Genomic DNA, 26,532 nt, shown 5'->3' with positions numbered 1-26,532 from the left:
CCCTCCACAAATTATACCGACATCAAATACAGTGAACGCAGGGGTTATACTGTGGGGGATGGACATACAAAGCAACAAAGAAATAATCTTATAAATGTGTTAGAAACAATCGCATGAAAGAAAAAAAAAACATTTGAATACCTATCTTAGGGTTCATTTCCCTAACATCACCCTATCTGACCTTTTCTGCTTAACTCAGACATACACTAGATATTGCAAATAAGGGAAACCATGGGACCTATGTTACCAAAGAACTTTTTATACCAATAATTCAATGAGAAATCACCATGCTTTTCACATCTTCAAATGTACTTATGATATTTGATTTCTCCATTACAAGTGTATTAACTAAAATAACCCTCCCTTTATTTTGTCATCCTTACGACAAAATTCAAAATTCTAGAAGAAATTGGAATAAACCAAGCAGAGTTCAGGGGCTTCTGGGAAGTATGATAACATTGATTCTTCTCACTGCAGGTTTTATGAAACAGAATATATCCATATAATATCCATCTTATGGATTCTCTACTGATGTGGGTAGTATGCTCTAACATGTAGTCCAGACTGTCTAGTGGATGAGCTTTGTTGGCCATGGGGCTTCAACTCTGGGGCTGGGCACTGTCCCCAAGCCTTGAGCACTCTACCACTTAAGCCACAGTCCCACTGCCGGTTTTCTGGTGGTTTATTAGAGATAAGTCGCCAAAGAGAGGAAGATGGTGGAGGTACTGCATTGTTGGTGGGAATGTAAACTTGTTCAACCACTTTGGAAAGCAGTATGGAGGTTCCTCAAAAGACTCCACATAGAGTTCCCCTATGACCCAGCAATCCCACTTTTGGGCATTTACCCAAATGATCACAAACAAGACCACACTAAAGCTACCAGCACAACTATGTTTATCGCAGCATTATTTGCCATAGCTAAGATATGGAACCAACCCAGATGTCCCTCAGTAGATGAATGGATCAAGAAAATGTGATACACACACACACACACACACACACACACACACACACACACACTAGAATTCTATTTCTCTATCAGAAAGAATGACACCTCTCTATGTGTTAGGAAATGGAAAGACTTGGAAAAAATTATATTAAAGTGAAGTAAGCAAGCCAGACTCAAAGAAACATAGGTCCCATGGTTTCCCTCATCTGCAATAACTAGTATATGTCTACAACAAGCAGAAGAGGTCAAAAGCTATGTACATATGACCAGATAACATGATGCTAAGTGAAATGAACCCCAAGATAGGGACACAAGAGGTTTTATCTTTGTTGCTGTTCTTTTTAATGTACTTATAATGTGCCATGTGATTTTTTTTGTTTCTTTGTATGTTCTTCCCTCATGGCACAACTCCTGTTTTCACTGTATTTGATTCCAGTGTCTTGCATCTTATATATACGTTTTTCTAATTTAGGGAGGGGAAGGTAAATAACAAAATGCTGAAATAAGGATGACCCATTGTCATGGGATGTACAAGAGATGTACAAGACAGTATGCTATAAAAGAACTTTACAACTTTGCAGAAGAGAGGGGCAGACAGGAGTTGGGGAGGTGGAGAGGGAAGGGATGATAGGGGGGAAACAAAGGAGGGGGTAACAATGCTCAATAGAAAATGTACTCATTACCTTACTCATGTAACTATAACCCCTCTGTACAGTGTTTTTACAATAAAAATATGCAAAAAATAAAAAGAGTCTCACAGACTTTCCTCCCTTGGCTGGCTTTGAACCACGATCCTCAGATCTCAGCCTCCTGAGTAGCTAGGATTACAGGCATTAATCAACAACACCAAGCTAAAACCCATCTTTTGTTGTCTGTGTATTCACTAAAATTTCAGGTGTCAATTTGGTTTTATCAGGTGCATATTTTAAGTTTTAATTGCTTATTTAAAAATGACTATGAACTGGGCACCAGTGTCTCATGCCTGTAATCCCAGCTACTCAAGAGGTTGAGATCTGAGGATCGTAGCTAATGCAGGTTAGGCAAAAGAATTCATTAGACTTTTATTTCCAATTGGCCGCCAAAAAGCCAGAAGTGGAGCTGTGGCCCAAGTTGTAGAGGGCTAGGCTTGAGCAAAAAAGCTCAGGGACAACACTCAGGCCCTGAGTTCAAACTCCAGGACTGCCACAAAAAAAGTTAATTTGATAAAAATATAGTGACTATTAGTTATTAACATTCGGACAAAGGACTAAATAATGATTTTGTTTTTTTCCATCCCCCATGAAAGAGGTTTTTTTACTTTTTCATTTTATGAAAGAAGTGAGGCTCAGAGAATTTCAATAATTTTTTTCAAATTATTCAGCTGATCAGTATTGCTCTTGTGCTTTACTATACCAAGAAATCCTGCTGAAATTCTAGTGTTTCCCCAGAGCTTCTCCTTCACTGGGTCTGAGCGAGCCTTGCTGACCACACTAGGTGGACCTGATGTAGGTCTTCCTCAGATTTAGAAATGCTTGGATGTGTCTCCCACTGTTCATCACAGCTTAAAGTTCAGGATGTGAAAGAAGTCCCTGCATTGTACTATTTCTATTAGATCACCTAAACCTCTAAATTCAGGCTATAGGAAACCATGTCCCAAACTGTTACCCTGGCCTATAGGTTGACTTTCAACCAGAAATCTTCTTGATTATAATGTCTTAACTTAAACAGAGAGTACTGGAAATGCTTAGTGAATTCCATTTAAAATGAAAGACCACTGTGGAAAGTAATCAGAAAGTAGGGGTTGAAAGACAAGGCCCAGGAGGAAAGTAAATGGGTTTTATCTGTCTGTTGACTTCTTTCTAACTCTTGGTGATTTCCATAAATGATCACACACTCACCAAGAACTGAGGCTTCCCTGGAATAAGAAAAAGTCCCTCCAATGGGGGGTGGAGGGGAAAACAATGAAGACAGAAATCTGGACCCAAGATAAGGTGAAAGAGAAAACATCTGCCACCACCATCAACCCCCCCCCCAAAAAAAAAAAAAAAAAAAAAACAGAGGAAGAAAAGGAAGTCTGAGGACTTGGGAGAACTCAACCACAAGCAAGCCTCATTAAACTTAATGGCATACAAGTTTAGTTCACCAGATACTTCGCCACTTTCTTTCTATAATCTATCATGTGACTACAATCACTTCCGCTAGAAAAATGTCTCCTCTCCTCTCAGATCTGTATCTCCTCCAATCTGGCTAATCAATAATAGGTCATTCATTTCTCTTTCTTATGAACTTAAGGAAAATGTTCAAAGTAGAGATTTTAGTTTCTAACAGGGGATGAAGTTCCAAAATCCTCAGTGTAAAATTCCTTGGTATTTGCTCTATGCTATACAAATACCTTCAAGTAAATCCTTATGTATAAGAATTAAAATGACTAGGGCCATCTTTAAAGAAGGTGTTATATGAATGCAGGAAGCACTTGTAGAAGAATGCTAACAGTTTCTTTTTATTTATTTTTAAATAAGTGTTTTATTGTGCAAATACTGTACAGAGGGGTTACAGTTACATGAGCAAGGTAATGAGTACATTTCTTATCCAGCATTGTTGCCTCCTCCTTTGTTTTTCCCCTACCATCCCGTCCCTCCCACCTCCTCAGCTATACCCCCTTTCCCCCCACTCCGCGTCTTTTTAACATTTATTTTAATTGTATTGTAAAGGTGATGTACATAGGGGTTACAATTACAGAAGTAAGGTAATAAGTACATTTCTTGTAGAACAGCATTACCCCCTCCCTCATTTTCTCCCACTTTTCCTTCCCCCATGCTTCCTTACCCCCCAAGTTGTAAAGTTCATTTCCACATAGTGTCTTGTGAGTATCACTGTTGCATTGGTTCACCCTTTGTCCCTTGTCTCACCATTTTTTGTTCTCCTTCCCCTCCCCAAATAAGTGTATATACAAGACACAAGGTACCAAAATCAAAAACAGTGACAACAGGGGATAAACCAAAGTGAAAAAGAAAGAAAGAAAAAAAAGTAACAACTTCACAACATACATTAAAAAAGAAAACCTCTTTCCATACCTTTCAGTTCATTTCAATTAACATCATTTTATATGGTAATTTGTACATAGCTATTGAGTTATTGTGATCCTCTGCTAGGACTATCCTAGACATATACTAATTACTGCAAATGAGAGAAACCAGGGAGCCTGTGTTTCCTTGGGTCTGGCTTACTTCACTTAATGATTTTTTTCCAAGTCTTTCCATTTCCTTACACATGTGGGGATCTCATTCTTTCTGCTGGAAGCATAAAATTCCATTGTGTATATACACCACATTTTCTTGACCCATTCATCTGCTTAGGGGCATTTGGATTGGTTCCATATCTTAGCTATGGTAAATAATGCAGCAATGCACATAATTGACCTGGTAGCTTTAGTGTGGCTTTGTTTGTGGTCATTTGGGTAAATGCACAGAAGAGGAATTGCTGAATCATAGGGGAGCTCTAGGTTTAGTCTTTTGAAGGACCTCCATACTGCTTTCCAGAGTGATTGAGCAAATTTCATTCCCACCAACAGTGCAGTAGCATTTGATGAGGCCCTTGCCGATTGTATAGCTAAGCCTCCAATCTGTGGGCTTTCTATTTATCTTACTATGTCCTTTGCCATTTGGTATGTCATGTAATTTCTCTGAGCTTCAAGTTATGGGTTATGATTCACTACATGAAGTGATGAGGGCCATGTAAATAATCTAGTACAGAACCTGACTGATAGCAGGGATCTCAAGATATAGCAGTGCCCTGGCAAGAAACACAATCCATGCCAGATGGTTCATAGAAAGAAACTTTTACAAGGAGACTATTTACAAGACTGTTGACAGAGATAAGAAAATGAGTCAGGGAAGCACCTACAGACTCACTGCAGGAAACCACTACTCCCCTCAGAGCTGAGTGAAGAGACAAGAGTATGAGCCATCTTTAGTCAGAGAACAAGCAATGAAGAAGAGGCCCACTGGAGCTATAGTATGGAGAACTCACTAGTCCCAGAGACACGTAGAGTTTTTACCTCTTTCTTCTGCCATGTGACATGTACTGGATCTTTCAATTGCCAAAACCCATTGGAAACCACATGGGCACAAAGCAAAATAGAGTGAAACACAGAATGGATAGGGAAGGATGGAGTGTGCAGGAGGTATTCAAGAGTCACTACTACTGCTTACACTGGGGTTACTATAGACATACGCACACTCACCTAAGGTTTTCAAAACTGCAGGAGTCCATTTGGAAAGAGTAGCTTGTATTTAGTTCATAATCTCATTAATGGCTATTTGCCAAATCCAGTAACTAATTCAGGCTGAACACTGCTCCTCTTTCTCTCCTACCTCAGGATCACTAGTGGTTGTTGTGCATTTGACAAAACATTAAAATACTGTCTATATTACACACACAATACATACAAATATACATACTCAGATATAGATAGATAGATAGATAGATAGATAGATAGATAGATAGATAGATAGATAGATAGATAGATAGATCTAACTATATCCCTAAGAGAATACATATGTTCCCCTAAGGACTTGACTGACAAACTGATAATGAGGAAATTTAGTGCTAAAGATTTTAAACTCCCTAGAAGACCAGAAAGGAGAAACTATAAATGAGCATTCAGCTCAGTATACATTGTGGCAGACTTGACTTCCCAATTACTGTTCTTCTCCCAATCTGCTTTCTTTGGTAAGGGCCTCTCTGTAAACTGAAGCTTCCATTCATTTTAAAGTATGCCTTTCCTTTCCCTTCTTTCCATAGAGGTAGAAAACAGTCTGGTGGTAGAGATTGCTGGGTCTGTGGGCATGTAGCTAGGGCTGGCATGGCATGCATAGGTATGCATACAGTGAGTTTTCACAGATAATCAGAGATGAGGTGAGTAGATCATGAGAAGCTGTGAACCATTTGGCCAGTTAAAAGATATTGCCACATTTGGATATGAAACATCTCCCAAAGGCCCATATGTTGAAGACTTAATCTTTTTTTTTTCAAAGCTAGCGCTCTACCACTTGAGCCACAATACCACTTCTGGCTTTTTCCATTTATGTGGTGCTGAGGAATCAAACCCAGGTCCTCATGCATGCGAAGCAAGCACTCTACCACTGAGCCATCTTTCCAGCCCAAGACTTAGTCTTTTTTTTTTTTTCTTTTTTCTTTTTTTTTTTTGTCAGTTGTGGGGCTTGAACTCTGGCTTGGGTGCTGTCCCTACGCTCTTCAGCTCAAGGAGAGTGCTCTACCTCTTGAGCCATAGCGCCACTTCCAGTTTTCTGGTGTTTCATTGGAGATAAGAGTCTCACGGACTTTCCCTGCCTAGGCTGACTTTGAACCATGATCCTTAGATCTCAGCCTCCTGAGTAGGTAGGATTTCAGGCGTGAGCCACCGATGCCCAGCAAGACTTAGTCTTTAACTAAGGTGGTAGGACCTCTCAGAGGAGAGCTAGTGAAAGGAAGTTAGGTCATTGGACACAAGCCTTTTATCTCTCTGTTTGAATCCAGGCTGCTGTAGGATGAGCAGCTTCCCTCTATTACATGTTCCCATTATGATGTGCTTTTTTGCCACTGACCCAGAAAGCAACGTGGCTAAATGATTATAGACTGAAACTCCTAAAATCGTGAGCCAAAATAAACCTTTCCTTTTTATAAGTTGATTTGTCTCAGATTTTTGTACAGTAACACAAAGCTGACTAACTCAGGTATCATTTAGATCACTAAGAACAAGAGATAACTGTTTAACTACAGGCCTAGAGCATGCAGGGACTGGGAATTCTTGGGTCAGGTAAACAATCTATCATTGTTTCTCTCCAGGAAAAAATCAGATTTGGAGATTCATTTGTCCTCTACTGCTACATTAAATTGACACTTTAGAGTCTGGTACACAGGATAAAAACTCATATTATAAATAATAACTACCACTTGTCAAATATTAGTGTGGTCCAGGACTTTTAGATACTTTTGTTTGAATTCTCATGCCTCTAAAAGTAGTTACTGTATAAATACACAATTTAAAAATGAATAATTCATAATGAAACTTTTTTAGACAATACTAGCTAACATAAGGAAAAGGAAAAGTAGAGTAAAAAATAAAAAGTAGAGTTAGGATTATAATTTTTTCACCAGGAATGTAGTAACCAAATCAGGCAAAAATCATTAGTGAATACTTAGAATATTATCACACGATGTCAAAGCATTACAGGATCATAGGTTGATTGCTAATTACAAAGAAAAAAACCCACTTATGTAGAAAAATGTGACTAAAATTAAACAAGATTAGCATCATCAATGTTGAAACAGATTGACATGTACCTTGTGCTGTATGTAACGATAGGCCATCAACATAGTATATATAGTATTCCTACTGAAGTGTTTAATTTTTTTAATGAGAAACATCAACATAGTATAGATAGTATTCCTCCTGAAATGTTTAACCTAATTTTTTTTTAATGAAGAAACAGACAATTCAGTCTTGGAGAATTCTAGAACTGGTCACAACTAGCTTAGACTATTAAAAAATATCCACAGCATGAAAAACGCAAAATATAGGAAAAGTATTCTAAACTAAAAGAGTATAGTAGTTTTGTTGAACTGTGGTCATAGGTAAGACTGTGAAATATTTAAATGCCACCAAGGACTATAGTTTATATTCAAATAATTCAACAATCACCATGAAGTATTATGGGAAGAAAATAAGTTGTATGGCAAAATCTCAACAATTAGTGAAAACTAGATAGGTTACAACTTTTTTTAACTTAATTTTATTGTTGAGGTGAAGTCTGTGAGGCCCTTGTCTGTTGTATGGCTAGTGAAGATCTTCTTTCGATCTATGGGCTTTCTATTGATCTTGCTAGCTATGTTCTTGGCCATGCAGACACTCTGCAGTTTCATGCAATCCCATTTGTCAACACAACAACAATTTGTTGTGTTTCTGTAGCTTTATTAAGAATGTTTCATCCGGAAGTGGCGCTGTGGCTCAAGCGGTAGAGTGCTATCCTTGAGCTGAAGAGCTGAGGGACAGCGCCCAGGCCCAGAGTTCAGGCCCTACGTCCAGCAAAAAAAAAAAAAAAAGAATGTTTCATCCTGGGGCTGGGAAGCTGGCTCAGTGGTAGAGTGCTTGCCTTGCATGCCTGAAGCCCTGGGTTCAATTCCTCAGCACCACATAAGAAAAAAGAAAAAAGCTGGAAGTGGCACTATGGCTCAGGTGGGAGAGCTTTAGCCTTGAGCTGAAGAGCTGAGGGACAGCGCCCAGGCCCAGAGTTCAGGCCCCAAGACCAGACCCCCCCCCCCAAAAAAAAGAAGAAGAAGAATGTTTCATCCTGTGGCAAGGAGCCCTAGTGTTTCTCATATTCCTTCCTGTAATGTTTTCAGGGTATCTGTGTTATTTCTCTCATTTCCTCATGACTTAAACCAGGCAAGGACCTCTTTTTTATGATAGCTGGAGGTCTGGGGGGGAGGGGGAGGGGGCGGGGTTTTGGCAGGTAGGTGTTCTGCTGTTTTCTCCATAACTTCCATCACAGGCACTATCTTTAACAGAAAATATTTTAAATTTACTCAGTATCAGTACTTAAGGCTTCAAGTAAATTCTTAGGGAAAATGCTAGAATCTAAATTAATCATGAGTTTAAATCATCTCTGAACAGAAAACCTAACAGACAACAGAATTGCAGTATAAATGCTTGTGTGTGTGTGTGTGTGTGTGTGTGTGTGTGTGTGTGTATGTGTGTGTGTGTGCACACGTGCACGCGCGCTAGGAAATGAACCCAGGGTCAAGCTAGGTAAATGCTGTACCGCTGAACTGAACCTGAGCTGTAGGAAGTAGCTCTGAAGATAGGTTAATAGAGTTTAATGGCATCCACAATTATTATTGGCTGAGTTACACTGATGACACCTGAATGAAAAAGGACTGAGAGAAAGAATTATTCTCTAACTAATTAGCTTCGTTTCTTCAGATATCAGCTATTTAAGGAAACAGTGCTGTATTTTAGCTGCTATATATGAAGTGGTTAATCATATGACAATATACTCAGTGAACTTGAAAGTATTTATCATAGATAATGCCAACTACATGTCCTTGAATTCACACAAAGCTGCCTGGACTCCACAAGTGAATGGTGTTTGCAAGTTTAGATTTCCTTTTATACCCCATGTTGCCACATCATAGCATACTCTTAGGACGCTTGGGTAAGATTCTCATTTTAAATGTCTCTGTCAATATAACCAGGCAAAGAAAAACACATTTTTCTTCTGGCAGCAGCTCCATTTCTCCATGTCTGGATGCCCTCTGTGTGTACCCTGCCCTCAGTCTTTGAATTCTATGAATTGCTGACAGGAGCCAGAATTTTTTTTTTTTGGAACATATTTTGTACAGAAGGAAGAAAAAAACGCTCTCGCAGTGGGCTGGTGGTGTCATTAGCAATTTTGTTCTTTATGGAGCAGGAAAATATAATCAAGGTTTTTAAGCCATTAATTCTATAGACTAGTACTTCTCTCCCACTAGGAAGCATTTATTTTTCTCCTTCCCTGAAGATAGGTGTTTTTTAATGTTTAAGCAAATTCCTGCTGTGTCTTTGTCTCCCTAAGTATAATGAAAAAGCTGTGCTTCAGTGCCGCCTGTGGTGAGCACCGGGGCATGGCCTTGGCTGCCTCTCTGCTGCTGTGTCGAGGGTGAAGGACAGAAACAATCATATTCCATGGGGCACGGTCCACATTATTTTTCTAAATGGAATTCTTTAGCAAGCTTGAGGGGGGTGGGAATGAAAGATAAGGTAAATTGGCAGACATCGTCTGCAGGAATGAATGAGTCTTAGCTCTGAGTGAGCTTTGAAGAATCCTTTCATCTCTGTGGAACTGGATGCAACTGTGAAGTTTTACAGTCATCATTCTGTCATTCTTAGTGGAAGTATAACTTACACATCAATTTTGAGTCACTTCCTTCCCACCTGAAATGACAGATACATTTCTTATAGGTATTTTGCAACATCTATTCTCTTTTGCACTTGAGCACATTTCCTAGAGTCTACAATACAGCCAGCAAGCCCTAAGTACAACTGCAAAAGCCCAGCCATTTGGGGCGACCTGGCATCCCCAGAAGGGGTTTGGCTATAGGTACCCAGAGCGCTCTCTCTCTCTCTCTAGCTCTCACGCTCACTCTCTCTAGCTCTCCTGCTCTCTCTCTCTCTCTCTCTCTCTCTCTCTCTCTGAAAAACTCCTGGCCAAAAACAAAAAACAAACAAAAAAAAAGATACAAGTTCCTATTTAAATAAGCCAGGAAAGCTAGGATGAAAAGTCTCAGTCAGAATTCCACATCACCTCTGCACCCCAGACCAAGGTCAAATTGGCATCAAATGGTAATGGAATGAAGAATGACAACAATATGCAGTTTTTCTCCTTAGTGTAATCTGGAAATCTGGTGATGTGAGGCATGCCGCAGTGAGCTATGTGTATCAGTATAAAATGAGAACCAATGGGAATCGGAAGTGTGACACCACCTAGGGAATCCGGGGCAAGGTGAAAACTGACATCCAGCCAATCACTGAAGACCAGGTCCTTGCAAGGTTTTTGAAATTTGGTAATCCTGATGTTCTTTCTTATTGGTTGACCTCATGGTACCAGTAAACAATTTATTTGTTGCTGAGTGCTGGTGGCTCACACCTGTGATCCTAGCAACTCAGATGGCTGAAACTGAGGATTGCAGGTTGAAGCAACTCTAGGCTGTAAAGTCCACAGGACTCTTATCTCTAATTAACCAGCGAAGCCAGAAATGGAGCTATGGTACAAGTAATAGAGGAACAGCACCCAGGCTTTAAATTCAAGTTCTAGTATTCACACACACACACACACACACACACACATTGAAATGAATATCTCAATACTAAAAAGGGAGTCTTCTGTTTTGTGGCGGTACATCAGCCTTCTGTAAATGCAATGAGACCTGCAGGTCACTGGACCACCATTGCTTTGTACAATTGCAATGGTGTAATGTAACAACTTGTGATACTGAAACTACTTTATCAGCAACCAGCAAAAACTGGCTGCAACTATGATAAATTCACTCACTCCATAGGTGAATCCTGAAAGGTTTAGTGGCCTCTGTGCTTTTGACTTTCTAGCTATGACTGCTTTCACAACTCATCCTGCATCATAACAGCAAAAATTGTGGAGCTACATTGTTTTCTATTCTCCATGAAGCAGCATCCAAACTGCATTTATATGGAGTATATGAAATTGTACTGACTACTTCGTTCCCTTTCAGTGAAGCATTAGAAAATATTTTCCTATGAATCATAAAAATATATTACTAAAATGTGACATACATTTAGAAGATCTTTAATATAAGACATGAAAAAATACTGTATCTAAAAGTATAAAAAACACCTTGTTTTTAGTTATACTAAACCTATCTGACATTTGCCAATACAGAAATGCTCTTCACCCTCAACATTATGAAATAGAAAGATTTTTGTGTTGCTGCTGTTATTTGCAATTGAACATGTATTCCTTACTAATGGGCCAGGCTAGAGTAGTTCAGGGCTGTAAAGGATGACAAATATACCCTCTGCCAGGTTTCTTTATTGCTTGTACTTATGAGAAAATGCATTTAGGGGCGTGGCCTTGTGTTCACATTCCCAAAGGATCAGAAAATAATGCAGAAATCTCACATGAAGAATTGACAGGAAGAAATATCAGCTCATGTTGACATAGGAATGATGATGAGTAGCCTGGTACATTTTAGAAATCGCAACTACTCTTAGAACTATATAATTAACACATTCATTCTATCTGCTGCTGAAATTATGCAGCCTGAAAATTATTTGCTCATCTTCTGTGGTGGGCTAGAAATCTCATAAAAGGATTATTCTAGAAGAGTAGAGAAGTAATTATGTGCATATAAGGATAGGTAGTGAATTCATATAGATCTCGATCACAGTCCTGTATTGGATGATATGAAGGATGATTTGCTATAAGAAGATGCTCTTAAAACACAAGGCTAAATGATGCGAAATCTACTGCCTGTTTTTTTCAATAGCATGACTAGACAAGGCTAGGAAAGTCACTCAGGGATACATCTTCTCTTCCAGTTTGCTGCAGCAGTCTTTGTAAAGGTGCTAATCTCATCTGCATAGTGGAAAGAGTTTCTTGGCCTTGGCCATGTTTATGCAAAATGGGGCATAAGAGGCAGCTAACAGAGCATTTTCCTTGTAGGTAAGCAAGACAAAATTACTTTTCATTATACAAAAACTTCATTGTCTAGAGGTTAGTCATATAGCGATACCTAATGATGTGAAACCTTGACATGATGTTTTTGTTTTTTGTTTTTCTCAGCCATGGGGCCTGAACTCTGGGCCTGGGTGCTGTCCCTCAGCTCTTCAGTTGAAGGCTAGGGCTCTACCACTGGAGCCACAGCGCCACTTTGGGCTGACACGATTTTTAGCAGGTGTCATGGGAGAGGGAGGAGATGGAGGAAGAGGAGACTGATTGGACATGACAGATAGTAGTCTATTCTCTGACTTACAGTCTTCATACTGAGTCTTATTCATATTATTTTTAACCAGGCTTCTGATACCAAAGCAATAGGCAGGCAAGTTCCACTTCTGAAAAAAGTTAACAAAGTAAAACCAATTTGCTACATTAAGCTGTGACCTTAGGTTTTGCTTTTCTTCTAATGAGATTGCAAAAGTATTCCTTTTTTGTTTTTAGCAGTACTGGGATTTAAACTGAGGGCTTTGCATTGTCTATCAGTTGAGCCACACTTGAGTCCTATTTTCATTTTAAAGACTGACAGATATAGAGAGTGGCTTTTAGTAGTCTGCAGTCAACTACACTTCCATGGAGGTGTGCAAAAGACCCCACCTATTCTGTCAGAAATAAATTTTCTAACAAAACCAAGTCTATATCTATAAAAAAAATCTATGTCAGTCTGGTTTGTAATGTTTAATCTACTTCTGCAAGTTATCCAAGACTTTGTTAGCATAATTTGCTGTACGCTCTTAAGTGGGATTAATTATTTTGCCATCAAGCTGAAAAACATGTATCTTCCATAGAAAATAGTTAAAGCATCAAGACAATACACCTCAAACAATGAGTTTTGAAACAATTCAGTCTGTTCTTTGGGCTCTTTAAGGATATTAAATTCCAATGAACTGAAAAGATCTAAATCGAATTATTCTTTCTCTAACTCTGGTTATCCAGCATTTCTGAGTAGAAATTCTCAGTAACATGTCCTGAGCTTTTTTATTTTGCATTTAAATTCTCAGTAACATGTCCTGAGCTTTTTTTATTTTGCATTTCTAGAATGGCTAGCAAAAAACATCTAGTCATTTTTCTTGTCTTTCTTTACTTCTTGTGCCAGGAACCCTGTGGACTTTAATCAGGCTTTAGAACAAAATGCTTCTCTCCTGTGTGATTTGCTTTCCTGCCTCCTCCCTCAAGCCTCTGAACTTGCATATTCTAGGAATTACTAGTATTTCATTTGGATTTCCAACTCCACAGGCAACTTCCCAGCCAGGGAAGTGGTATGAGCAAGCTACCAATGATGAAATCAAATCATATGTTCACAGTTGCTTTTTTGCATCCAGAGAAATTTTTTTTTCTTATTTAGCACCATTACTAACACATCTTTTGCACTTTATTTTAAGGGGCTGGGGGTTTAGCCCAGCGGAAGGGCGCCCGCCTGGCACGCGCAAGGCCGTGGGTTCGGTTCTCAGCCCTGGTTTAAAAAAAAAAAAAAAAGAAAGAATGTTAAGAAAATACTGATTTAGCTTGAATACCACAGGATACACTGTAGTGTCTCTGTGCGTGTGTGTGTATGTATGTGTGTGGAGACACTGTAGTGTCTCTGTGCATGTGTGTGTATGTATGTGTGTGGAGACACTGTAGTGTCTCTGTGCATGTGTGTGTATGTATGTGTGTGGAGACACTGTAGTGTCTCTGTACGTGTATGTGTGTATGTATGTGTGTGTGGAGACACTGTAGTGTCTCTGTGCATGTGTGTGTGTGTATGTGTGTGGAGACACTGTAGTGTCTCTGTACGTGTATGTGTGTATGTATGTGTGTGTGGAGACACTGTAGTGTCTCTGTGCATGTGTGTGTGTGTATGTATGTGTGTGGAGACACTGTAGTGTCTCTGTGCATGTGTGTGTGTGTATGTATGTGTGTGTGGAGACACTGTAGTGTCTCTGTACGTGTGTGTGTGTATGTATGTGTGTGTGGAGACACTGTAGTGTCTCTGTGCGTGTGTGTGTATGTATGTGTGTGGAGACACTGTAGTGTCTCTGTGCGTGTGTGTGTATGTATGTGTGTGTGGGTATATTCCTTTATGTGTACTCATGCATGTGTTTGCACATACCAATAAATTCTAGCAGTCTTTCAGAGAAATGCTTATAACTCACTTTAATTTTCCTTCTTGAAGAAATTACTGAGCCAGATATTTATGATTTATGCTATAGTTCCTCTAGCAAAAACAAAATAAGCTAAAAATAGGTGTTATCACTTTTGGTGCTAATAAATACCCAATTATAGTATCTTATTTGACCATTACCCTATTCTTCTTTTATACTACAGTATTTGTTGACATACACTGAATGTCTCATATTTGATACTAGAAACTGCAATAGTTTTAAAAAAAAGTCAAATTGAGAAGAAGCAAAAGTCTTTTTATTTTTCTGAATTTTAAGTGATATAGGTATCTAGAGTTTCAGAAATAGAATGATCTATTTTCACCAAATTATATTCATTCATTCAGTCATTTACTAAATATATACTGGAAAACTATTAAGTACTTTATAGGATACAAAGAAATCTGAGACATTCTTCCCATTTTTAAAAATCAAACTCCAGCCAGGCGCTGGTGGCTCACACCTGAAATCCTACCTACTCAGGAGGCTGAGATCTGAGGATCGCAGTTCAAAGCCAGCCTGGGGAAGAAAGTCCCAGAGACTCTTATCTCCAATTAACCACCAGAAAACCGGAAGTGGCACTGTGACTCAAGTGGTAGAGCACTCAGCTGAAGAGCTGAGGGACAGCTCCCATACCCAGAGTTCAAGCCACATGGTTGGAAAAAAAAAAATCAAACTCCATAATCATGGTTCAAAGCTAGCCCAGGCAAGAAAGTCTATATGAATCTTATTTCCAATTAGCCACCAGAAAACTAGAAATGGAGCTGTGGCTTAAAGTGGTAGAGCATTAATTAGCCTTGAGCAAAAATATAGCTCAGGACAGGGATCAGGCCTTGAGTTCAAGCCCATGACTGACAAGGAAAAAGAAGAAGAGGAGGAGCAGGAGGAGGAACAGGAGGAGGAGGAGGAGGAAGAGGAACAGGAGGAGGAGGAGGAGGAGGAGGAGAAGGAGGAGGAGGAGGAGGAGGAGGAGGAGGAGGAGGAGGAGGAGGAGGAGGAGGAACAGGAGGAGGAGGAGGAGGAGGAGGAGGAGGAGGAGGAGGAGGAGGAGGAGGAGGAGGAGGAGGAGGAAGAAGAAGAAGAGCATCTTTACAAGAAAATAAAATTTTAAAAATTGCAAGCCGTTGTGAAGTAAAAAGCTGAATCCTCTTGCTGTCAAATATTTCTCAGTTTCTCAGTCTGAACCCTTAATAAAATTTGTATGTGGAAAGTATAAAATAAATAATAATTATTATATTTAAAATTTTAAATTTAACTTATTACACTTATATTTTTCATTTTAAAATTAAAAGTCAAATGAGCATTACAGAGAAGCGGTATTATAAGAAGCAAGAAGATAGGAAATATCACTTGAGCAAGACAGAACATGAGCTAGGGGGGGTGGAAAAATAGAGTTTGAGTATACAGGTGAGAGAAGGATAATATTCCAGACAGAAGATGTAGGAAAACATCCCAGTTAATCAGTGGTGCTTGTTTGGAAACCAAACATAACATAGAGAAGAGAGCAGTAAGAATAAATACCACTAGGAAGGCCATGTGAGTGTTCAGTCTGGTGAGGACTGATGCTCAAGGTTGAGGAAGGAAGATGCAATTCAATGTGAAGCTCATTACCCAGAAACCTGGCTCCTCTGCAGGACTGTGGAAGGGAGGCTGGTCAGGAGGGGGATGACCACTGGGAGTCTATACAAGAGTCCATATACAGCCAGAGACCTAACTTTTTCAGTTTAATTTCAAAAGTGTAAAGATTTGGATTTCTAAATCATATAGCTCTCTTATTTTTCCCTTACTTCTTTAGATACCATGAACATAGCTCTTTATATCCAACAAATGCTGCAATGGAAGGAATGAGAGTATTTAATCCTCTGGATCAAATATTTGCATATAAGTGATGAGTGCCAACTCTGAAATGAAACTCTCTGGATTTGTACTCCACACCTCAGTTTATTGTCTGTATAATTTGGGGGCAAAATACTTAAATCTGAACCTTGTTCCACTCAATAGTAAAATGAAGGTACCATTAATCCCATTATATTACTATTTTGAGTATTTCAGTGAGACCAAACATGCAAATTTTGTAGAAAGGTTTGTAGTACAATGAAGTACTTAGTAAATATTAGCAATTGAGATTATTCCAAGGAAGAAGAAAAAAACCAAGCAGCCCAAGAGTCAGTTTTAAGGGAACAAAGAGTTTGAGTGAAAATCTGTTTATATCAGACATAGTGATTAAATGATACTTTTTTAAAAATCTGGAAAAACCACAAAAAGAAAATTAAAATATTTAAAATTGTTCTTCCTGGTTGCAGACCTGTGTGGCTCCAAAAATCAGGACCAACATTTTATTGTGTGTTGTTTGATATTTAAAAAATATTATTCCCACTCCAAATCTCGATCACTTTGTCAGTGGAGCTATATCTATAATAACTAGGTGTTGCTTACCGCGTTGTGTTTTTTTAAAACAACCTAAGTATCTGTCTTGGTTTTACTTGTACTACTCAAGCTCTACACCATAGTACTAAGACACAGCTCATTGGATGTATGATTATTTGAAGGGAAAAAAAGCCAGCTGGGCACATTAGGTTATGTTCATAGTCTCTGTTACTTGGGAGACTGAGGGAGTAGGATCCCTTGGGCTCAAGAATTCAAGGCAAGCTTTGGCAATAATGAATAAATGAACATCTAAGAGCAATTCCCAGAGGAATACCTCTTCTCTTTCTTTGTCCAAGGAGAAGCCAAGTACTTGAAGATGAAATTAAAGACAAAAAAAAATAGATATATGTCCCACAAAATGAAGTAACATTTCTAATCAAATTACTGGAGTATTCCCTCTACACACCTACACACACACACACACACACACACACACACACACACACTTTATTATTTTAGGTTAATCTGGTAAGTAAACTCATAAAGCATATCTTCTTTCTTGCTTTCTTTTTTTTTTTCTGTTGGTCATGGAGCTTGAATTCAGGTTCAGAGCCGGCACTGTCCCTGAGTTCTCTTGCTCAAGGCTAGCACTTTATCACTTTTAGCCAGTTTTCCAGTTTTCTGGTGGTTAATTGAAGAAAAGAGTCTCACAGTGACTTTAAAGCCCAGGCTGGCTTCAAAACGTGATGCTCAGATCTCAGCTTATACACCTGAGCCACTGGCACCCAGTTCATAGGGCATATCTTATGCTGACAGGTAGTGAGACAAACAAAGTGACCCCAGACTTCTTTCCAATTTCTAGTTTCTTTGACTTATAATTCAATTAAGTAATTTATAATGAGATGGATGATAGAAGTAGTTCAAAGAGAGGCACTTCCATTAGTTTGTATTTGATCTAGATTTAAACCTAACCATCTTAAAAAGATTTTTGTTCATTACTTTGTTACACAGGATATGCTTCTAATTGAAATGTTATGATACTTAAAACATTTCTAGCCATAACCAAAAAGGATGCCATGGTTTCCCCAAGTATTACCAACATAATGCATCTCCCCTGCTTTTTTGACTTACCATTTCACCAGTATGATTCAGAAAATTTTCATTTGCACAACGAACAGCTCACTAACCCTAATTCCGTGTGCCAAATTCAGTTTCCATGTTCTTTTCTTCCATTTATTCACTATCTTTAATATGAGATGATAATGTTGCTAGCTTCTCTAGCCACAGAAAGCCTACTGTAAGGAATGGCAGAGCAGAAACCCAGCTATTTGACATACCCAGGCAACACAGATAGCTGTGTATGCATAGAAGAGAATAGTAAATGAGACAAATACCCTATTTTAAGTTGACATATTTGCTCTTGACCAAAACTTGTTTCATCTCCGATAACAATAAAAGGACATCCCTGGAGAACCATGGCTATTTCTAAAATGCTCCTTTTAACTTCAAAATAGCACTAAAGAACTTGTGCTTGTAGACTCCTTAGAAGCAGATATTTGATGAAAGAAAAAGGGGTTTCTAGTTTTGAAAGATCTTTATTTCCCTGGAAAATAAAATACTAGTATAAACACAAACTAAAAAATGAGAAAAATATGACATTGAATCACAGTATATTTTAAAGTTAATGATTGGTAGGAAAATAATGTGAGAATTGAAAATTCTAAAACTTAAAATTAACTACTTCATATTTGTCCCTAGCTGACCTTTAAACTTGAAAATGAATGGAGATGGGTACCCAAAATCTATATGGTGAGTTCCTAATCCTCAGTGTGGTGATTTGTGGGTTTATGCCTTTTGGAGGTAATTAGGTTTAGATGAGATTACATGAATAGACCCCCTACCATTGTGAAGTTTTTGCCCTAATTAGAAGAAATGAAAGGAAGACAGAAAGAGAGGCAGAGAGATCTTCACCATGTGAGGATCCATGAAGATCCTACCTGTGCAAACTATGAACAATCAACGTGAGCTGATTCTGCAGGTACTTTGCAGGTACTTCACAGACTCCAAACTGAGAAATATCAGTTCTTACTGTGTAAGCTCCTCAGTCTATAATATTTTGTTAGAACGACCTGAGCTGTCTGAGACATGTTTCATAATCGTTGCCATATTTCACTAAAATGGATCTAAATTATGTTAGTAATTCAGAGCTTATTTAGCTAAATAGTAGCATAACAATTATAAATTATGAGAGGAGAACTTCTAGTTTATATCTATGGACAGGCCGCTGGAGGGCAGAAGCAGCCGGGAAAAGCCACTTCCCTATACACCACCTGTCCCAATTATACACCACCTGCCCCAATCATTCGTAGGGGGCATTAGCCCGAAACTGCTCAAATTCGCAAAACAAGTTACATGCTAAAAGTTCTTGCTGACACCCGCCATAGAACCCCTGCTACAACCAGAGTCTGTACGACCTCTCTGATCTCAACCAAGAGTTCACCCGGGGAACTTACCCAGTAAACTTTTCTTTCTTCACCTTTACCTCCTCCTGCGTGTTCTTTCCTCTCCTCAAACCTTACACCTACTGTACTATTTATTGTTCTTCCATTTTAAATGGCCTATGACAGTTGAAGGCCCCCCATCATAGTTTGAGAAACAAAATAGTGTACACTTTTGTGATATACATAAAATCCACAAGCTGGAGCTGCTTAGTAAAAACCCAGAATGAAAGACCAGCCACCCCTCCTAGGAAAGCCAGCGGGAACCTCAGCGGGAGATTCCTCCTCTTGCTAGTGCCTCCTGTTGGAAACAGCTGGCAATGCCATCTAGCAGGGCCAGCCCTTGCCATACACATACACAGCATAGCCCAAGAGGCAGGAAACAAATTCAAGAGCAAATAAACAGATGATTGGTGCATAGAAAATACTAGGAAGGAAGCTGAGCACTTGTATTGGTCCTCTCCCTCTCTCCTTCCCCCCACTTTTCCTTCTTTCTCCTCCACCTTCTTTCCTTAGAAATGATTCTGGCTTTGGGAGGAGGGTTTTGCTTTGTTTTCATTTGAAATCCAATCATTGCTAGATAACATGATCCGTTCAGGAAACGTGTTGATATTGGACAATTCTTTCTGAAGTAATCAAAGGGCATGTGTATATGTCAAAAATGGGTGCTACAGTTACATAAGTAGGGTAAGGAGTACATTTCTTTTTGAACAGTGTTACCCCCCTCATTTTCTCCCACTTCCCCACATCCTCCCCTCTCCCCCAAGTTCCAACATAGTGTCTAGTGAGTATCACTGCTCATTGGTTTACCCTTTGTACTCATTACCTTACTTCTGTAGCTGTAACCCATCTTCACATCACCTTTACAATAAAATTTAAATTAAATTAAATAAAAATAAAAAAGAATGCTAATACATGCAAAGTAGCACATTCTATTTTACTTGTTACATTTCTTATATCACTTGTAGTTTGCTTGCTTCCGTAGTTAGATAGTGGATTGCTTCCATCTCCCCATAACAACGGTCATGCCAATGGTCTTTTCCGTATTCAAAGAATACAGTTAAATATAATCTTTCTAGTCAAGTTCAGATTAAGACTAACACATACTTGGAGAATTGGAGTTGGACCTAGGTTTGATAACCACTTCTATCAGTGTGATAAAGTGTTGTAGGAAAAGTGCTATGATTTCTGTGCACAGCCTTCAGCTGGGCCTATTACAGGCTGCATTTTTAGATGTAAGAGCACAAGGACTGAATAGCAATTGTTCTCTGCAGCCAAGGGCAAATGGCAACTGTCGGGCTTGCCCTTTTCATATTTTCTGCTTTTCTGAGGCCAGAGTTCTCAGCAAGGACAAAATCTCTTTGCCCTGTTAATTTTAAAAACACTGTCATTTTTAAAGGTTAGATTTTGTGTGTATCTCTATGTGAGGGGAAGGAGAGGCAGAAGAGGGAGATTATATAATCATTCTGTTGACAATCAATAAAAATGTTATTTAAAAAAACATTTAATAGAGAAATTACGAAGGCAGGTGTGCTCTAGATAGAAAGCAGATCGCTCTGGTTCCTTCAAATCCATTTTATCAGAAGAACCTAACACTTGGGAAAGTATGGCAGTGTCCAGGAAAATTCATTAGTTGGCCATAAAGTTACTCTTCCCTTGCCACCTGGCCTTCCACAGGTGAGTTTGTTCCTGGGTATGTTATTTCCTCATTATATCTGGGCTTTCCCTGATGGGTAGAGAACCCTTACATTTCTTTGGAAAAAGCTGTGAATCAGTTGGAAGACAGCCAGCAAGCACAAGCGTGATCAGGCCTGGGGGACAGGGACAAAGCACCAGCAGCATACCTTGTACCTAATTCTGTATTTGTAATCTGTGCTTTTTTTTCTTACGATGAGTTTTAACATTTTTATTAACTTTAAGACTCATTAAACTGAAACCACCACCCATAGTGGGTGGAAATGCAGAATGTGTGGAAAAATTAAAGAAAATAATAAGCTTGTATTTGAATTGGAAGGAGAGAGGGTAAAAATGAGATTAAACCTAGAAAGGTATATGCCAAGGTCATTCAAAGGCTATTGGCTACACACTTAAAGTTTACTGCCATCCTGAAAAGTCAGTGTTAAAGAGAATAAAGGAAGTGAATGCAGTTTAGAAATACTAGCTCCCAGAAGGAAGAGGTTACTATTACAATTTGAGTTTCAGTGAGTTAGAAAAAGCAAGTCCTATGATGTTTCATACTTCATTTTCCCCACCCCCATATACAGCCAAATCAGACTATAGAACACACTTGCTTTTTCTAGATCATTGGGGCCCATTTTGTAGGCCTTATTTTAAAACATTGTGACGAAACAAGAGTCTATTACTCTCTGTGAGAAGAGGACAGACTCATAGGAAGTTACTTACATAACTAGACTAGGAGAGAATGAATATGTGTAAATATATATGAATTTGATTTATTTACATCTCACCAGACTTCAGTTAGTTTATCCCATGTAGAATTTTATAAAATATCAAAACTTTTTTCATCTCCCTGTGTCCCAGCCCATCTTTTGTGAAACTCTACTTTTGTACTTGACCAGATACTGAAATGGTGATAATTATTCTTTCCTATCTATTTTGAGATTAACATATATTTTCAAGGATGTTTCGGGGTACCTTTGTTTTAGCTAAGTGTCAGGTAAATGATGGGTATTTTAGTAGCTTTCATCTGGTACTGGTAATGTCTGAGAGAACTGCAATTTGCCGAGTAACCATGGTGACCGTCTTATGGTTTCTGATTCCATTAATCTTGTGGAGATGAACAGTAAATCCCAAAGGATTTTTTGCTGTGATTCAGAAATAAATCATATTTTCACATGTATATTATTTGTTGACAGTGACCTTCTTTAAATGTGTAAGAAGAAATTGTACTCCCTCTAATTAGTTGATTGGAAATTCATTCCTCAAATAAATTTTACAAGACACAACCAAAAAGAAAAAAAAAAAGAAAAAGTAAATACATACAAATGCCACACGAAAGGGAGACTTATTCAACAAACATGTTCTATAGTCCTGGTAGATAAACAGAGGAAGGCTATTTACTCTCCACTAAAAATTTACTTCTGTCAGGGAAGTTGGTATCAGTCAGTGGTAGAGCAAGTGCTTGGTATGCACAAGGCCTTTCCATCCCCAGTTACCCTTTCTCCCTCCCCCCCCCCAAAAAAGGAACTCATTATCTACAACATTAGCTTAGAGATATGAATTGAAAACAAAATTTTGAAGTTTTTAATTTTAAAAATCCAATTGTCATTTAGATTAGATTATAGATATTTAAAAAGATGAATTGAATGGTATTTGAGAAGTAAAACTGCTGTATCCTCAAACTGGGATTAATAATGTGTTCTATTTATAAAGAAATGTGTGCAAGTTAAAAAAATAAAAGTAGTGTGTCCCGATCTAAAATCATATTTGTCCTACGAGAGGAGTAAGTAGTGTGCCAGACTCATTTTAAATATGAAAATAGTAGCATTTAATAGTAGCTTTCTCTAAAATGGGCTAAATAAATTGTCATGCTCCTAAATTGGAAGGAATGAGAATCAGATTATTTTCTATGAACATTCTTCTAACCTAAATTCATAGTACAAAACGTAGATTAAACATGCAAACCTTTGGGTCTTTCTCAACTTGTGAGTCATTCATCTTCATCTGCATGTTTTCCTGGCTTAAGGAAATAACCGGAACTCCTGTTTCAATCCAGGTCTTCATGATGAGAGAAATATCAAGTGCATATTAGTATTTTACAGAAGCTAAAATGCACAATTTTTCCTGTTATATTTCTGACACCGGGACGTGTCTTATCAATAATAGCTTACTGTCCTCACTATGCAGCAATACCAAACATTGCAATGTTTGGCAAGGGATGCCTGCTTATATTATTATTACTTCAGTTGGACTATACAATGGTTGGTATATGAGCAGGAAGTTTTTAAATATACAGAAAGGGATATGAATTTGTAATTTAAATGATGGATTACTAATAAGAATATCCGTTGTATAGTAGTGACTATACATATTTTCTTGAAACTAATAAGGTAGTACCGTATGGGACTCACAAGCTGATAAAGTATATACCTTTACTGTTGAAACAGGCATAAGGTGCTTATCTATCATGAACTAAGCAAAGAAACTAAACTGAAAAGAATTAATGAATCATTCAAAATACATGAAAGAAGTTTCAAAACATCCAAAAGCTGAAGAGACTAACAAGTATGTTGAACAGTATTATGACATCGTTTATTTTGCTCTATTGTTTCATTCTTGATCATTATAAGATTAAGTGTTACCGTATCATTTATGGCATCTGATCTTACCAGCCCCTGCTATGCCTAAACCTTCCCCTCCTGATGGAGAATAGCCTGCTGAAGTCCAGAGCAATAGAAACAAAAGCCATATTAGGAACACTTACAACCCAGATATTAGTCATAAATCAGTCAATTCTGATGGCAAATGCCATCACCTCAACACAGATGCCCCAATTTCTATTCCATTGAAAAGGAAACTAGTCTCCATTGGGTCTTCAAGCTTTCAAGATAATGATTCATTAAAATTCTATAGTAATTGTAGGAAAAGTCTATTTTATATTATTTTCTTGGCAATCTTGAAGAGACAAGTAGGTTATATCAAAATACTTGTTATGTGAGAACAAATGGGAAGGAGGATAGTTCTGATAACTTCATGGCTAAAGAAGACATCTTCTTGTTTTTAAATATTTCTATATAAATTGTTATGGAACAGCGGATGTTGTGTATGGGAAAATGGAAAACCTATAGTAGTATTTTCAATACCCAATGGGACATTAAGTCCAAGGAACTTAGATACCTCTATCTCTAATGATAAAATCAAGAATTGAATTCTATTCTATTAGCTGGGTGAAAGGTCACAAACCAGCTAGTGAGTGCTGAGCTTTGTGCCTTCTTGAACTCAAGGTCATTGCTTTCTTTGAGTTTCCAAGAGTGTAGTACAGTGTCCAGGCCAGAGGAGTACTGCATTTGTTCTAGCAAACATTTTTCCATAGGAAACTCAGGAATCCATGTCATTCACATCCTGTCCTCCAAGTCCTTCCTTTGGTAATGGTGAGACTCTTCTACTTTCAGCCGTGCTACCTGGGTTTGAATGCTCCATTAACAAGAAAAGGCCTACGGTCTTTTCAAGCATTAGTTTGCTCTGGCTTACGAGACCTATACGAGCAGAGGGATAGATTTTTTTTTTAATTTACATGAGGAAATTTAATCAGATTTCAGATCGTTCAGATAAAGACATTAGTATTTAAGATTTAAATCATATCCGATATGAGATATTTTTTATTCTTTAATTCATCATTTTTCATATATTCCACCCATAAAATATAATGAGGAAAAAGTAGTTTAGAATCTGTCTTTTTTTAAATCCAGTCCATGGATTCATGCCAGATCCCACTGTTGCTAAAGGAATATATTATTGACTATTAGAATTAGAAAGGTTTTATCTCTCACACATTTCTTTTTTTTTCTTCCTTTCTCTCTCATACATTTCTAATAAAATGTGCTGTGACTCCTGGATGTCCAGGTAGAATTGAGATTATATTCATCTCATTTGGAAATTTTGTTCAGGGGAATTCTGAGATAAAGCATTTCTTCTCAGGAGGGAGAAAGAGTGAGCCCATTTAGTTGAAAGTTGTCCTGCTACCATTTCAAGCGATTTGCCTTTTATTCTGTCTTCCCATGGAGAGCAGCTCAGCTCTGTTTTCTATTAAATAGTCTTGGAGGACTTGTCAATTGTTAGGAAAATCAACCCCAGGCCTTTTTTGTTTTTGACACTTTACAAATCTATTCCTTCCAACTTCAATCATTTGTTTAGCTTTCCAACATCTTTCTCCTGGACACCCATTGAGCACATGTCTCTCCCTTCTCTCCTGGAACTTATTCTCAAATAACAGAAAGGAAGGATTCAAGACCATGGCTTCCTCTCTAGATGACAACACATTAGAACTTTATTTCTCACACTTTGAGGGAACAGTATGGAAGTGCTAAGGGATTTAAAAGCCCAAGCTAGAGAAGCATACTGCTTAGATGTGGTTCCACTTTACTAGCAGTGTGATTTTGGACAAATTATTCTATTTCTCTGTGCCTCATTTTCCTTAACTGTAAAATGGGAACAACTATGTCCCCCTTGAGTTATTCTAAGGATTGAATTAGTGTGACACACATAGTATGACACACATAAAACACTTAGAACAATACCTACAAATAACAATTATCTCAGTTAGAAAAGCAGAAGTTGCTTATTTGTGTCATGACCCATACTGAAAGCTTGTTCTAGATTGCAGATGTCCTGTTTCTAAAATATCTGCCCACTCTATTTTTGTATTAGTTAACTGAAAACTTTTTGTTAAAAGATATAAGGTATGCTAGTCTCTAAGGTTCCTTTTTTTTTTAAATGTCATTACCTCAGAGTCCTAACTCCAATCATCTTATCTCATCTCTTTGTTATCATGGAAAGAGAAAGTGACTTTTTGCTTTCACTTGCAAGTAGATCTATAAGTTAAGATCTAGAAATAGCATGACTGTCTGTAAATAGGGTAACTAACCATTTTAGTTTGCCAGGAAATGAGAGGTTTCTTAAGACGTGCAATTTTTACTGCAAAACTTGGAGCACTTTTTACAAACCTGAGTGGTTAGCCAACTTAGCACTGAAGGTAAGGAAAGCAAGGACAGAACAAAGAGAAGGTAAATAGTACTAGCCTTACCAAACACAACATAATTCTTGGCACAACACCATGTTGCCTTTTTTTTCCTGGAGCTGTGGATTGAACCCAGCGCTTTGCATATGCCAACCACGTGCTCTACTGAGCTATACGGCACCATGTTGTTCTGATTTTTTACTTATAATCCCTGCTGAGAACCTAAAGGGTAGAAATGTGCTGAACTAATTAATTCTAAATGTCAGGCATTGGGACTTCACTTTTTGTTGTTATCGTCATCCATGGGATGATGCTCTGTTTTCCTCTGATAATTTTGTGCTTGTTATTTTTCTTTAGGTCAACTCAAATCAAAACATACTCTTGGGATAATGCCCAGGTTATCCTGGTTGGGAACAAATGTGACATGGAAGATGAACGGGTCATCTCAACTGAGAGAGGCCAACATTTAGGAGAACAGCTCGGTAAGTGATTATGAAACATGAAAGTGTTTCATAATTATTCGTAACACTGAACAGTATCCCAGCTCTGTGAGGGGTGTGTGTATGTGTGTGTGTGTGTGTACACTGAAAACCAACACCCCTCCCTAAGTGGT

At 38.2% G+C, this 26,532-nt stretch overlaps 1 protein-coding gene across 2 annotated transcripts in view; it reads left to right on the top strand.

The window, feature by feature from the left end:
* The window catches only part of Rab3c (RAB3C, member RAS oncogene family), a 218,889-nt gene that overhangs the window by 177,590 nt on the left and 14,767 nt on the right, over positions 1-26,532 (top strand). For both annotated transcript variants that reach the window (XM_042690941.1, XM_042690940.1), the window contains exon 4: positions 26,277-26,401. In XM_042690941.1, coding sequence (XP_042546875.1) covers positions 26,277-26,401 — 125 coding nt within the window. The remainder of the gene's footprint in view (positions 1-26,276; positions 26,402-26,532) is intronic.

This window comes from Dipodomys spectabilis, unplaced genomic scaffold (assembly GCF_019054845.1).
Source record: "Dipodomys spectabilis isolate Male_0828 unplaced genomic scaffold, ASM1905484v1 ptg000140l, whole genome shotgun sequence".
In the NCBI taxonomy this organism is placed as follows: domain Eukaryota; kingdom Metazoa; phylum Chordata; class Mammalia; order Rodentia; family Heteromyidae; genus Dipodomys; species Dipodomys spectabilis.
Note: the sequence above shows the minus strand (reverse complement) of the source record. Positions and strands in the feature narration are given on the sequence as shown.